This window comes from Ochotona princeps, chromosome 10 (genome assembly GCF_030435755.1).
Source record: "Ochotona princeps isolate mOchPri1 chromosome 10, mOchPri1.hap1, whole genome shotgun sequence".
Lineage (NCBI taxonomy): Eukaryota > Metazoa > Chordata > Mammalia > Lagomorpha > Ochotonidae > Ochotona > Ochotona princeps.
This window is the reverse complement of record NC_080841.1, coordinates 49819730-49836053: the sequence shown is the minus strand read 5'-3', so window position 1 is coordinate 49836053 and position 16324 is coordinate 49819730. Positions and strand designations below refer to the sequence as shown.

At 42.0% G+C, this 16324-nt stretch overlaps 1 protein-coding gene across 1 annotated transcript in view; it reads right to left on the bottom strand.

The window, feature by feature from the left end:
* SDCCAG8 (SHH signaling and ciliogenesis regulator SDCCAG8) overlaps positions 1-16324 on the bottom strand; it is a 221153-nt gene that overhangs the window by 141702 nt on the left and 63127 nt on the right. The window contains exons 11-12 of the mRNA XM_058669413.1: positions 12714-12848; positions 10064-10180 (exon numbers count right to left, since the gene is read on the bottom strand). Coding sequence (XP_058525396.1) covers positions 10064-10180; positions 12714-12848 — 252 coding nt within the window. The remainder of the gene's footprint in view (positions 1-10063; positions 10181-12713; positions 12849-16324) is intronic.

Below are 16324 nucleotides of genomic sequence, written 5' to 3'. Positions count from 1 at the left end.
TGGACATTGTACCTAGGCAAGTTTACACTGCTGGAGGAAAAGCAGCCAACTCTGTTAACTATACCAGTGCGTCAGCATAATTGAGCATAATTGCTTATCCTTTTCCTTGTTTCTTAAATATCTGAAGGAAAGGAAGCATAGCACCTGCAGCACCACTGTGGGTGCACACCAATTAGGGCAATCCTAGCACCAGGACTGCACCTATATGCCACATGGGAGGGCCATGTATTGCTAGGGGATGGGGGACTGGAGACAGATGGGAATGTGGGCCTCTAAGGGCTTGTTAGACATGTATAAAATGATTTCTTGGGGCTTCCATAGACTGGGTCACTGTATCTGCAGATAATCAAGGGAGCTGAAACTGCATACATCAGATGGGGGAATCTGGAGCGCCTGCCCAGGTCAGGGTAGAGTACCTGCCCATGCACACGGGAGCTGGAGTTGGGGGCAAAAGGGGCCAGGCTAGGCTGAAGTACCTGCCTGCATGCATGAGAACTGGGGCCGGGAGTGGACCTGGTAGGTGATCTTTGGGTACATTCCTGCTAAACCACAGTACCTGCTGATGCATCTGAGAACTAGGACTGGGAATTTAGCCAGGCTGCCTTACCTGCTGGCAAATGCTGGGGCTAGGAGCAGGTCATGTTGGGTTGTGTTACTGTTCGTGCTGAGACACATAAGAACTGGGCCAGGAGCAGGCCCGGTAATGGATCTCTGGGGACTCCTGTGCTAGGCTGCAGTAATCACTGATGTACCTGAGAGCCAGGTCTGGGATCAGACTTTGCTGGGTCAGGTAACAGCACCCATTGGTACATGCCAAAGCCAGGACCGAGGGCAGAATGAGCCAGGCTAGCCCATAGCACATGCCAACAAATGTCTGGGTGAGAACTTGGGATGGGAGTGGACCTGGCAGGAGGTCTGTGGAAAAATCCTGCTAGGCTGCAGAACCTACTGGTGGATACAAGAGGCAGGTTGGAAGTAGGGTGGGCTGAACCAGGCTGGAGCATTCTTTGGCACATGTGAGAACTGAGGCTGGCAGGAAGTACTGGGGGTGAGGGGGTTCATAGGAGTCACCTAACTAGGCTACAGCACCCGCCAATGCACACTGGACCTGGAGCTGCGGCTGGGCTGGGCTAGGCCACAGCCATTGATATACACAAGAACTGGGGCTGAGAACGGGCTGGGTCAGGTTAGGCTATAGCACCCACAGGTACATGTGAAAGCTGGGGCTGGGATAGGTCAGGAAGGGGTTCTTCAGGGTCGCTCCAACTAGGCCGCAGCACCAGCCTATGTGTGTAGGAGCTGGCCTTGGGAAGGCTGGGCTGGGCTAGGCGGAAGCAACTACCAGTTCGTCTGAGAGCCAGGGTTGGGAGTAGCACTACAGGTATGGTGTGTGTGGCGGGGTAGAGGGGTACAGACAGCCTGACACTGCACCATCTGACACACATGAAACCAATGTCTAAAGACCTCCCAGGTGAGGTTTCTTAGGTGGCTCTCCAACTGGACCACTATGTTCGATCCCTGACCTCAGGAAAAATCACACAGACAAGTGTTCTGACCCCAGAGTACATGTTGCAAGACTGGATCACCTCAGTTTTTGACCTTCATGCAAGAACGGAGAGCATACTCAGAACATGAAAGACAAGACAGCTAGTTCACCTAAGCCAACAGAAGACTTTGAATACCTCATCAAAAGATGGAAAGAAGGACAGGACGAAGAACACTCCAGGTCAGGATCTATTACAAGCATCCAGGTCTGTGGGCACACTGAGGTAGACAAGGACAGCAAACAGGCCTTAGAAAGAACTTCTCACCTCTGGTGTAACAAAGCTGACAACTTCTCAGAACAATCAAGACCTCTCAAGTAACACCCTCTGAACGTTCTTCTCCACAGTGGGGCCCTAAAAGCAGCATAAAACAACAGTCTCCATCCCTGAGTGCTAACTTAACCTAACAGCAAGGAGCAGTACACTTTCCTCTCCAGTCATGCCCCACCCAGGCTCACCGAATCATTTATCTCACCCACCCCCAACCCTCTCCATCCTAACAGGAGTCTGCCATGGGTCTGCAACTCCCTTATCTTTATAATAAATATTAAAATATTTTTTTAAAAGTGCATGTAGATAGCCAATTAAAGTGACCACTATTAAGGATGAGGAGCAACATACACACACACACACACACACAAAATCCTTAAGATGACAGTAACTGAAACAAACCCACAACATCACATTCAGACTATGTTTATTACTTGTTATATTCTATATGCATATGGATGAAAAATGAAAAGACAGAAAATGAAAACAATTTGCCCTGAATTGAGTAATGGGATTATCGGCTTCTGTTATGTGCTTATGTTTATATAATAAATATTATTTTTAAATGCACACAAATGTAGCAATTAGCAGCATTCATACTAGATATTGGTACTAATATTTCTGGACTACAGAAAAAACAAGAAAAGCATATGTATTGTTCTATGTCTAATACCTCTCACTTTGCTGGTCTGCATGGACACGAAGAGCTGCTGCCACCTGCTAGCTCCCAGCACTGCAAACTTCAGTACCTGAGAAGAAACTGCAAGACTGGCAGCTGCGGTTGCTCAACCTATTTTTAAATTCACAATAAGCATGCAAAAAAAAAAAGTTAAATGAACCAAAATAGGTACTGTTCACTGAAAACTGAAAACGCAGCAAAAATCATACTTCTTGAGAGCCAGTAAAAGCTGAACCTGGTGACACACAAATATTCCTGGAGCACAATTCACAGTCTTATACTCCAGTGCAAGAGTGTTTATTCCTAAATGCTTATCCCATCAGGCCTGTTACCTCTAAATGGGCATATTTTGTTTCCTATCTATGCCCTTACAGTCTCAATAGTTCCAAGTTGCTATTTTCAGATACTATTTCTGTTTACACATTCGATATTCTTAAAATAAATTATTACAGTGAATACCATTGTCATCTTTGTTGGAAAATCAAATTACAGGGAGGAGTTGGGAGATTCTTTTTGAGCAGAACGAATTTACTCAGTGTTTTCTGCACACTACTCATACACACACTGGTCCTGAAAACAGCTGCTCCAATCATCATGAAGTTGTGAGATGCTAAATGTCCCAGGACCTCCAACTTGTCATTAAATCTCTGGACTGATGTGGAACTGTTCCTTTGTGTTAAAAAGAAATAAATAAATAAACTGTAAATTTTGCCACTTTACCAACACAAAGGTTATTTAAAGTGAAGAAATTAATTTGGCATGGTGTTTCAGAAAAATGGTAAGTTTGCCAATTTAAGACTTCAATTACATGCTGATAATTTAAATTATCTGCATAACCCAATAAATTCAATTTGTCCCCTTTAAGTGTCACTCGAGACAAGAACAAAAGAGGCTGATTTATTAGACATATGCCAGGTTGAAGAATTTTCTCAGAATTCTTGGTTAAGCTGTGATAAGAACACAAATTTTTCTAAGTGTGCTGAACAATGCTTTAGGGCATACTTAGAGAAGATGCTATAAAAAAAAAAAACTTTATTGCATCACACACATGGAACTTGATTCTCCCTCTCATGGGCTGTAGCCAGCATGAAGTTCACACCACATTAATTTGCACTTGTCGAGATGCTGCTTTGCAAGTATTCTCAAGGCATGTTCAGATGTGTACCCTGACTCCTCAACTAGAATATAAACTCCCCAAGGGCAAGACCGGGTCTTGTGCTTATTACCCTCAAGGGGTCCAGTGCTATGTACTGGTCAGAGTGAATCAAGGTCTCTGAACCTCCTGTTTTCTGAGAGGAACAGGGATGGGAATGGGCAGAGCATACAGCACTGGAAGGGGTGTGAAGAACACTGGAGAGCCACTCTGTCATCACCGGGATGGAGCGACTGTGTGTGCCAAAGGCTTGCCCAAACGGCCCCTCTCCCAGCTGTCTCTCAGAGAGGAAAGTGAAACTGCAGGTGGTGGCTGGATAAGTCTCTCAAGTCGAGCTCTTGAGAAGCCGCCCATGATCTCAGTATCTTCCCAAAAGACACTCCCATGATTTAACTGACACACAGTAGAGAACAGAGAGCCACTGAACAGGGTTTGTATTAATATGTAAGCATTGGGTTTCAAGTACAAAGGCTAACGCTACTGTTAACCACTCTGAACTGTTAGGACAATCTATTTTTAGGATGTTTCAGAATTAAATAGATTACAGTGGACTTCAAAGACCCATTTACTGGTTTTCTGGTAAATTAACACTGCTGTTAGTTTTTAAAATTATAATTTCAGGGAATAAAGTTCCATGACCTATTGAAAAAAATCTATTTCCATCTTCTTACTGTCAAATTTTTTTTAAATTTTAGGCTACTTTTGATTTCAAGTTGCTGTGATTAAATCTGTTGTTAAACTAAATTGTTCTTGTTCTTTTCATATTGAAGAATGTTTAACTTTCTGTTTGAAACAATCTGTCAAAATTCTAAAGACCGTGAGTGAAATCATGCTTCAGTCTTCTTTAAGTAAAAAGGTGAAAAGGTCTTCAACTTTCTTGAGCATCTTTATATTTCTCTGGCCTTGAATAGAACCGATCTTCAGGACTTTCAGGGTTTCTTCCCATTGTCAGTCAAAGCCATAACAAATGGATGCACTTCTTGGGGACTGGGTGGTTGGTCCAGCAGTTGAAACGCTTGTGTCCCACATCAGAGTGCCTGGGTTCAATTCCCAGTCCTGGCTCCTGAGTCCAGTTTCCCCTCCAAGCACACTGAGAGGCAGTCCTGATGGTTCATGTAACTGCTGCAATTCATGCACTGCACTCCTGGCCCCTCACTCCTGGCCCCTCACTCCTGGCCCCTCACTCCTGGCTCCTCACTCCTGGCTCCTCACTCCTGGCCCCTCACTCCTGGCCCCTCACTCCTGGCTCCTCAGTCCTGGCCCCTCACTCCTGGCTCCTCACTCCTGGCCCCTCACTCCTGGCTCCTCACTCCTGGCTCGGGCCCCTCACTCCTGGCCCCTCACTCCTGGCTCTGGCCCCTCACTCCTGGCCCCTCACTCCTGGCTCCTCACTCCTGGCCCCTCACTCCTGGCCCCTCACTCCTGGCCCCTCACTCCTGGCTCCTCACTCCTGGCCCCTCACTCCGGGCCCCTCACTCCGGGCTCCTCACTCCTGGCTCCTCACTCCGGGCTCTGGCCCCAGGCCAGCCCTGGGTACTACGGCGCTGGGGAAGCAAACTGAGTGATCGCAGCTTTTACTCTCTGCCTCTCTCTACCTCTCAATAATAACAGTAATCACAGATGCACTTCTTACAATGTTAGTTTTATTTAGGAAACAATTCCTGTGTTGATAAAGTTTATGCTTAGAATCTCTATTCAAGTGCAGATTCCGACTGCTGTAGAGATGAGCGACTCTCAAATGCATTCCTAACCTAAATTCTTCAGCCAATTTTTCAAAATATTTCTTTTGTATATGTGCTCCATCCTTAAATATTTGCCTTCACAATTCCATTAAGGTTATTTTAAATCTTGATCCTTCCTACTTAATAACAGCCACCACTCCAAAGTTATAATTCATACAATATTACTAGGAAAAGCTAAGTCAGTCTTCTTATCTCTGAAATATTAAATTAGTACATACCTAAAAACAAAATTGTATATAAAACACAAAATTGTTTACTCCCAGCCAAGCCACCATCAAACCATATGTCGGAGATAATAACACAATAACCCATGAGACATTCAGCCATGCCACTGAATAAGAGGCCAGGAATTAGGCAAAATCACTATTCTGTAAAAAACGCTAAAACTACTAGTTATAATTTAAGATTGATGGGTCACCAGACTGAAAGTTCTATATCGCAGTATGGCAAAGGAAACTAAAAAATACAGCTGAATTTCTATGCTCAGGGAAGGGTTAGCCACCTGTAAATCAGTGGTCAGGCTTTGTGGGCTGCATGATCACTGCTGCAACTCAACTATGCTGCTGGAGCAGGAGAGCAGCAATAGGCAATAGTATGGCAGCGTTCTAATAAAACTTTATTCATAAAAACAGATAGCAGACTGGATTTGGCCCATGCATTGCAGTTGGCTACCCCTGTTTTATGTACAATGGGCATGTGAGTTGAATATGGATACATGTGCGTACATGTGAGTGACTGTTTACCTAAGCATGTGTTAGCATACCACATGTGTCTGCCTGTTTCCAGCATCAAGGCAGCTTTGTCGTCCTATGATCAATATAGTCGCACACATGTTGACTACAAGAGCCCTGAACTAGCAGTTTAATTCTCTGGTCAATGTTTTGAAATTCTTAATGATCCTATCTTGCAATTCTGTTTTGTAAGTGTGGTCAGGACAAAGGAATTCCTTTGCTCCTCTGCCTCCTGCAGGGCACAGTGTGAAGGTCCAGTGGCTGGAATATGGGAAAACTCAGAAGGTGCTGCATATCATGACTGCGATTCCACACCAACAATCTATAGCAAGGAGCCTGAGAGTAAAGTCAATTACAAAACATCATGACCAGTAAGGGGAGAGGGAGGAAGAAAAAGGCTGCAGAAAAGTTATTAGCTCTGAAGAATCATCTGAACTGGTCCATCTGCCCAAATGGAAGCTGACAAAGAAAATTCCACTGTGCATCACGCCTTTCAGGTCAGCTAACACTTGTAACACCAGGGATTCCTGCAGAATTCTACAATCTTAAAAAGAAGGCTCTGGAATGAACACTGTGGTGGCTGCAGACTCTAGGATATGACAATGAGGAATGCTGCATGGCAGCTGCTTCCCTCCGAGAGTGCACTACTTTACAATGATGATGAAGCATTTCGTAAATAGGAAACACAGGAAAACTATTACGTGTGAAATTCAATAAATAACAAAGTTGAACTTTACCAAGATTTCTTATTTCCTATTAAAAAAGGTAATAAGAGATACAAAAATAAATCAAGTGTAAATAAGGCACATATTTAAATATGGGCTGGCACTAATTGATATTAAAGAATGATTGGTAATATTTTTGGCAAACAATGACATGGCACTTATGTAAATTACTCTTCAGAGATGTGCATGAGTATTCAGGTGTGCAAGTAAAAAATGGAAAGAAAAAGATGACAAAGATGAAGTAGGAAACAAGAAAGGCACAGAAGGAGGTGAAGAAAACAAAGTGAAGTGGGTTAGACAAAACAATGACCAGAGGGAATTCGCTGGAATGTTCCCTTCAACCCCACGTACACTTTTAATTTTCTGTGATGGAGTGAGCATGTGTGTACCTGTTTGCTACAAAAACTCTAATAAAAATCAAGGCACAGATTTCTCATTCTCCACACGATATGTCTTTTTTTTCCCCTGCAAGCAGCATCGTCGGAGGCTGACAGGCATTCTCTAAACTGCAGAGCTACAGAGGAGTTCATGGGAAGGATAATCTGCCTATCGGGTCCTGACACAATACAAAAAAGAAAAGAAGAAAGTGGGTGGAAGAGCCTGTCATTGTTACTCTCCTAACCTTGCCTTCTAATTATGCCAGAGTCAAGGCTCAGGTCACAAGGAAAATGATTCTGGTGGTCGACCATTTGCCCTGCTTTGTATACATCAAAAAAGCTCTTGTTATCGCTACATTCCAATCCCACAGTTTCCCACCTACTTAAAAAGTGTATCAAGTAGTCAAATGAAAAAAAAAAAACGAATAAAAAGACTAGATTATGAAGAACACCTTGTTTGCAAACACAGAGATGATCTTTGTGTTATGCTGAACGGTGTGACATGGACTAGGACAGAAATTATGCTTCATGCTGCTGTAGATATTTCAGATAAATGCTCAACATGCGCAGCTTTTAAGAGTTCAATGTAAATTTTTCTCATGAGTGCAGATGGTGGTCAAGCCATGGAGCCCTTTGGTCCGACAGACAGAAGGTCAGGTCATGGCTGAAAGACCACAGAACAATCGCCGCTCTGCTGCTCCCAATCATCCATGGAACGAGACACCACTTCTTTCTTTTCTGAAGCTGTCTGTTCAATACAAAACACTTACAAAAGCGTACCTATAAGATTTCCTCACCTTCTGTCCAAGAAAAACAAAATGGTAACAAGCGTATCATAGCACAAACAGCTTCTAACTGTTCCAAGGCTTTATTCTGAACGCTAAGACCTCCTAAAAAGGTACATCTCTATTTAATGACTTAGCACTAAACGTCACTATGAGGTTGCTAATATGTACCAAGTATTACGATGTATTTATAAACAAAAACCCTTCCTTTGAAAGCCCTGCAACTTGAGCTTCCATAAGTACTTCATTACAATCAGATACGCTGCAAAAAGACAAATATTGTAAATATTTCAGTTTATTAATTTACTAGTAATATTAAACTTTCCCTGTTGCCATAGTGTTTTTGTCCTCTATATAACATTATAATATTCTTAATAAGTCAGAACTCCTCCCTGCTGTATTCTCTCAGTCCAAAATGTGCTGGCAGAATGTTACAAAAATATACAAATTATACAATAATTCTAATGAGGATGCCGATTTGGTACACTTTAAAATTTAAATTATAGCATGGCAGAAAAGAAAAGTTCCTTATGTGGTTTGGATTAGTAGTTCTAGGCTTTCAGTCCCTAATGGACAGGATTTTCCATTCTACTATCAGGCACGCCCCCAACTGGAGGAAAGAAGATAGTTTCATTATTTATATATGCTACTACTGAAAAAAAATTGCACTGAAAATTTAAAACTCATTAGATCACGTTGAATATAGTGAAATAAAAGTAGAATTGTATTTGGGTTTTCTAGTCCTTAAAAACAATATTAAGGATTCCAGTTGTAACCTGGAAGAGTTTATACTAAGTTGCATTAGTACTTTCACTTTTTCAGCACACTTCCTAATTGTCCTTGCATCACTTGTCATTAAGAGTTGATTACCGAATGGGAAAAGTGCAATGAAAAATGAAAAAAAAAAAAATCAGGGGCCCAGTTAGGTAGCCTAGCAGCTGAAGTCCTCACCTTACATGCTGGGATCCCATATGGGCGTCGGTTCTAATCCCGGCTGCCCTGCTTCCCATCCAGCTCCCTGCCTGTGGCCTGGGAAAGCAGTTGAAGATGGCCCAAAACCTTGGGACCCTGCACCCACATGGAAGACCCAGAAGAGGTTCTGGGCTCCTGGCTTTGGATCGGCGCAGCACCGGCCGGTGTGACCACTTGGGGAGTGAATCATTGGACAGAAGATCTTCTCTGTCTCTCCTCTTCTCTATATATCTGACTTTTCAATAAAAATAAATCTTTTAAAAAAATCAGAAAAAATGTACTGGGAGCTACCAGATTTGTTATTTCCTTAAGATATTAACACTGAAAACTCCATTTTATTACTGTAACTGAATATGTTAAACAACTATTCATTAAATATATGAAGAACACTGGTTTTTCAGTGTCCTATGCTATAGTATAAAAATAGGAATTCAAAAGTCAGTTTATTAGAATTGCCTCTCTAAAAACTTCTTCCACATTGTCAATTAAAACTGAAGTATCTACATGGTCTCAATAAGGATACAACATAAAACATCTGTTCAAACTAAAATTAAAACTAGCTGCGCTTTCTCCCCTAACATTTCTAGTTTCACTGTATTTAGGCTTCGTGAGCAAAAGTATTCATGGTTATCTTAGTTAAAACTGGTTTTACTCTGCCAACAATCAATTTGATTGACATATTTACATATCAACTCATCTCATCTTACAAATTTTAAACTTTTTCATTTAAAATTGGATTCAAGTTGGCATCTCTCAAGAACTTTATGTACGTATATTTTAGGTTCAAACTGTGCATTAGAACATTTCTTTTTTACTTTTGTAAGTAATAGATACATATATCCAAATGTATATTTATGACCTGTCAGATTGGAATTTCACATGTAGGTCGTATTTTCACCATTTCATATTGAAAGGTGATAATTTCACGCAACTATAACTGAAATTCTTTTAATAGCATAAACTGGGTCATTGCATTAGTTACGAATAATAGAATAGAAATGTATAATGTAGGCATAAAAGTCCATCAACTTTAGAAAGAATATTAGCTTTTTAATCGCTGAAGTTACGCTTGTGCCATCTCTTACCTGATCTTTACTTTCAAGATCCATTCTAGTTTTTGCTTTGTACTCTCTGTGTTCTTTTTCTGCCTCATCCCTTTCCATTCTGGCTTTATTCATCTGAAAGCGCATTTCTCCACACACCTGTTAGATTGTAAAAACTGGATTAATAGCTGCTGCAATTTAATCAGGCAGGGCTTGTATGTAAGTCCTTTGGTGCCCTCTAGAGGTAATACACAGAAATACAAAGCAATTTTCCCAAGAATGACATTTTCCACTACAATAGTCAACATAGCCTGTGAGATTTGGAGGTGGTATCAAAGATCCCAAATTACAGATAAATAGATGTGTAACCAAGAAATTTAAGTAATATGCCAAATATTATTTTAGGTAATCAATTGAACCTTAGTAACTGAAATTGAATATTACCAACTAAAATGAACAACCATCTAAATTTTACTGAGGTAAAACTGGTAACTAAAGTATTAATCTATGTTATTCTCTCAAATGTTACAGTTAACTAGTCTACATTATAAAAGTTTCCTTTAAAGGCTTGATTAGCTAAGCTTTTATTTAAGGAAATTAGAAAGTAGGTTTTTTTTTTTAGGTAAGTATACAATATCTAATGTGTACAGTACCAAACATGTACTTTGCTAAGCTTCTTCATAACACTTAAACTCCTTCCAAAATAAGCCAACAAATCAAGCTGAGCCAGGACTGTATTATCTCAGAATTGGAAACAACCTCGAGGCCATTTAGTGTAATTACTTTCTGCTGAGGAAGCCTTTTTGAGTGGCTGTAAAGGAAGAGAACTTATTCTTTGTTGCACCACACTTTAGCAGCAAGTCGTCTCTTTATAACGAACTGCAAATTGTCTCACAAGAGCTTCCACCCTTAAATACATGTGTCCTTAAATGCAAGTAACACATTTCCAGTGCTCTGCAATAATGCCCTTGTCTCCAGAGAGCTATAAAAACATATCTGCAAATATGAGCTTCTTAAACTTCTGCATTAGGTAGTTTGAAGTTTGGCAAGTAAATGGATGATCACAAAAATTCAAGAAAGGAAAAAGAAAAACAGCTCCCTTTCTTAATTCATGCTAAAATTGATTTACTGCATGATAAAGCAGAAGAATGTCATTAAAAGGTGGCAAAACTTGATGAGGATTAAAAGGCCAAATAGAAAGTGTTTGTACATTTATTTTATTGTAAGTAAAATCTATTTATTGGAAGTTTATTGATTCGAAAGGCAGGGAAACAGATGTGCTGTGTACTGACCCATTCCGCAACGCGCCAACAGCCCAGCGCTGCAGCCCTGAGCAGCAGCCTGGGAGAAGAGGGCTAGGACTCCCAGCTCCTCCCCTGGGGCTCAGGTGTCTGAGGCAATGCCTGAATCACAGTGACAGACACCTGCACTGAGAGGCAGAGATACAGAAGGAGAGAAAGAAATGTGTTGTCCCCTAGCAGTTCACTCTGCCAACACTGACACCCAAAGCTGGACTAGGCTAAAACCACGAGCCAGGGGCTCAGAGCAGCTCTCCTGCGTAGGCGGCAGGGATCCAACTACTTACCTGATCACCTGCTTCCTCATGGCTTGTATCTTAAGCAATTATTCTGTGCATTTAGTAGTGAAAAAAGAAATAATTTTATTCAATCTTGCATACTCGTGTTTACTTTCTTAACTTAAGAAACACATCATGGAAACCCAGGTGGATTTCTACTACTTCTCACAGTATGTATTAACCTTCACCAGCTAAGACCATTAAGCATTTAAGTTCTTGGTTGATGAGTTAGTGATGTCCATAACACAGATACTGTGGTATTTTAAAGTCTAAATGTCTGAACCAATAAAATAAGACCCTTTAGTATTAGAATCATGGCTTTAGAGACTAGCTTATAAAGGAATGGGAGGAGTTGATATTGTGGCACACGGGGTTAAGCCACCACCTGCAAGGCTGGTGTAAACAGTGGAAGCCAGTTTGAGTCCCAGCGGATCCGCTTGCAGTCTTGCTCACTGCCAACGCACCTAGGAGTGTACCAGAAGACAGCCCAAGTTCTTGGGACCCTGCTGCTCCCATGGGAACCCCAATGCAGTTCCTGCTTCCCTGGCCAGGCTTCCGCTGGCTCAATCCCAGCCGCTCCAGCCGTTTGGGGAGTGAGCCAGTACATGAAAACATGAATCTTTGTCTCCCATATCTCTTTAACTCTGCTTTTCAAGTATATGAAATAAATATTTAAAGAAAAATAAAAAGGAATGGGAAGTGGAGTTCTTTTTTTAATGTTATGGCTACTTTTCAAGTTGAAAATATAAGACTTGGACAGCAATCATGGAGACAAGTGTTAAGCGGTGCTATTGATGGCAGAAAGAAGGATCATCAGCACTACAAAACTGCATCAAGCATTCAATAATGACATCTGCTTTTGCCACTTCACCCTTACGTTCCTGGGAGACATTATTTGTTTCTAGACCATCTCTGCATTGGCAGTATCAAGCAAAGGAACTGCATATACTAAGCAAATGTTTGCTGAATGACACTGGGCAGATATGCATTATTCTTGACATGATAAATATTTTTTTTACTGTAAACTTCTTCTAATAACAATAATAGTTTCATACATTTAGAAAAAGAGTTTCAAAGAAAACATACAGTCATGATCATGCTAAAATCTGTTTGTACCTTGGTGGCATCCTTGTCCTGGGAGGCGAGCTGGTCCTGAAGCTCTTCCAGTTGATTCATAGTTGAAATCCTTTCCCTCGTTGCCTTTTCCACCTGACTCTCCAACTGGGCAATGTTCTGAGACAGGATTAACATCTGCAAGAGACAACAAAAATCTTCAACTGTAATGTCATTTGACAAAAATCAACACCACAAAAGTCCTCAAGCTATTAAAGGCTTGGTGTAGCTCCTGGGCTCTGTCTATAAACATTTCTCTGGGGATCGGGAATGCCACTTCCGTACCACCTCAAGTCCACTCTCCCCTGACCTGAAATGTGGACTTCCCTCCCGTTCATTCCTGCTGCCAACACCCACCCCCCACACTGGCTTCCAGATGTACAATAAGTTGAAAAAAAAATCAAACAGTGGTGATAGTTATAGAACAGTCATAATTTTCAGAAGTGCTATTGAGAAATCAGACGAGTCTTTTTTAAAGTTATCATCTATTTGAAACACAGAGCTACAGAGAGAGGGAGAGAGAGACACACACTCACACACAGAGGTCTTTCAGCCACATGTTCACTCCCCAAATGGCCACAAAGGCTGGGGCTAGTCCAGGCCGAAACCAGGAACCAGGAGCTTCTTCTGGATCTCCCAGGTGGGAGCCCAACAACTTGGGCCATCTTCCATTGCTCTCCCAGGTGCATTAGAAGGGAGCTGGATTGGAAGCGGAATAACTAGCACTCAAACTGGTGCCCATATGGAATGCCAGCACTCCAGATGCAGTGCCTGGGTTGTTCTGGTTCCTGCCTCAGGAGGTAGTGTGATGGCTCAGGTGACTGAATTCCTGTCACCCATGTAACAGACCTGGTTTAAGCTCCCATTTTATCATCCAGCTATAACCCTTAGCCCAGCCTGGGGGCCTGTGTGCATTTGGGGAGTCAACTAGCATATGGCAGCCGGTTCTCTCCCTCTGCTTAAATTTAAAAAAAAAAAAAGAAAAAAAAAACAATTTTAAAGATTTATTTTTTGTTAAGATTTATTTATTTTGGGCCCGGTGGCGTGGCCTAGCGGCTAAAGTCCTCGCCTTGAACGCCCCGGGATCCCATATGGGCACCGGTTCTAATCCCGGCAGCTCCACTTCCCATCCAGCTCCCTGCTTGTGGCCTGGGAAAGCAGTTGAGGATGGCCCAAAGCTTTGGGACCCTGCACCCGCGTGGGAGACCCGGAAGAGGTTCCTGGTTCCCGGCTTCGGATCAGCGCGCATCGGCCCGTTGCGGCTCACTTGGGGAGTGAATCATCGGATGGAAGATCTTCCTCTCTGTCTTTCCTCCTCTCTGTATATATCCGGCTTTCCAATAATAATAAAATCTTTAGAAAAAAGATTTATTTATTTTTTATTGCAAAGACAGATATATAGAGAGGAAGCGAGACAGAGAGGAAGATCTTCCATCCGATGTTTCACTCCCCAAGTGAGCCGCAACGGGCCGATGCGCGCTGATCCGAAGCCGGGAACCAGGAACCTCTTCCGGGTCTCCCACGCGGGTGCAGGGTCCCAAAGCTTTGGGCCATCCTCAACTGCTTTCCCAGGCCACAAGCAGGGAGCTGGATGGGAAGCGGGGCTGCCAGGACTAGAACCAGCACCCATATGGGATCCTAGCATGTGAGAAGCGAGGACTTTAGCCACTAGGCTATTGTGCTGGGCTCAAAGATTTATTTTTCAAGTTAACACAGTATGCATGCATGTGGTGGTAGTAGGGGTATTGGCACTGTGGCAGTGGGTAAAGCTACCAGCTATGATGCTAAAAATCAATATGTACATACAAATTCACATCCTGGATGCTTGACCTACAATCTAGCTCCCCACTAAGGGCCTGGGAAAAACAGTGGGATATGACCTAAGTGTTTTGGCCACTGCCATTCACTTGGGGGAGCTGGATGAAGCTCCAGGCCTCTGGTTTTGCCCTGGCCCACCCTTAGCTGTTGCAACCATATGGGGAGTAAACCAATGGATAGATTTCTGTCTGTGTATAAGTCTGACGTTCAAATAAGTAAATAAACCTAAAAAAAAAAATCACTGAATCAAAGTTCTGATAAGTTAAGAAAACTAATAACACCAAGAAAGATGTTTATCTTTGATCTATGTAACTAGTTAAAATTTACCCATATTAAATAATAAGCCCTTATAGTTATTTCTCAATTTATGCAGATACATTAATTAACTTTTCTGAGGACTGTAGAAAATTATTTATTTGGTTTATGTTTGCTTAAAAGGCCTCATCAGCAAAATGTTTTCTACAAAGTTAACTTGCACATAAAATCAGTTTTCCCAATAACAAACCACCAAGTATGCTTGTGCACATTGCAATCTGAAAACTGAAGGTCTAAGAAATTAAATAAATAAATAAATAAATTGCATTTCCTTAATTTGAGTTCAAGTTTATGAACACCCATATTATATGTATGTAATTACAACTTTTCTGGAATCAGACATGAAAAACAAAGTTTTATTAATAGCTATTAAAAACAATATTTATATGGCAATATAACTGAGGGTAGACAGATTGGTGCGCCCTCAGTAACACTGTATGGTTTTTGAAGCGAATATGCACACATTCATTTTGCTCCTGGTAGATTATCAATTTCTTTCCCAAGACATGTGATAAATCTCTCTCCCATGATCTTCTTCCTCTGCCACCCATCATTTCTTTCCTCTGCCCACTACCTGTCTTCTACCTCCTGTCACCCACTGCCTGAGGTCTCCCCTCCTGTTGTCATACCTTCTTCTTCCCCAGGCCCACCATCTGGAAGCCAACATCACACTGCAGGAGCTTCTCCATCCACAGCTGTTGCAGAGCCAGAAGGAACACAGACACGACTGCAACACTGCTGGATGTCCACAGAGCTGACACCAGGGGCAAGATGAGACAAGGACACCCAAGTTGACAGAAATTTTTCTTCAAAGCAGTCCCTAGTGTACTAAACATGGTATAAAGCAGTACTCCCAATCCAAGAATAAAGAATTCTATCAATGGAATGTGGTGAAAGGAACCAATTGAGAATATGTGAACCACTGGGAGTGCTCAAAAATATGTGATAACTCAATGAACTGACAAACCTGAATGGCTGAGAGCAGCCAAGGGCTATTACAGAAGACCCCAAACAAACCCACAGCAAGAACTGCTTGCAAGGGAATCCTTCAAATCCACCCAGGTAGAAGGCATCAGCTCTCCTAAAGTTTTCCACACAAATAGGACCATTTTTAAAAACAAGGAGGAGAACAAAAAGAAAGAAAAACAGGAAAAAAATTAATGCATCTCTCAAGTGTCCCTACTGTTAAGAAAACAGGGATGCTTGTATTAGTACTAGCCAACCACCTAACACAGGGTGAAGACTTTTACAAATGATCATTTTCATTTACTTGCAATGCAGAAAAAAGAGAGAGAGAGAGAGAGACAGACAGACAGACCCATCTTCTGGCTTATTGTCAAAGCCAGGCCAGGAGCCTGGAACTCCACTGGGGTCTCCCACATGGGTGGCTGGTACTTGAGCCATTTTCCGCTGCCTCTCCCAGGATGCATTAGTAGGAAGCTGGATTAGAAGCAGAGAAGTTAAGACTCAAACTGGCCTTG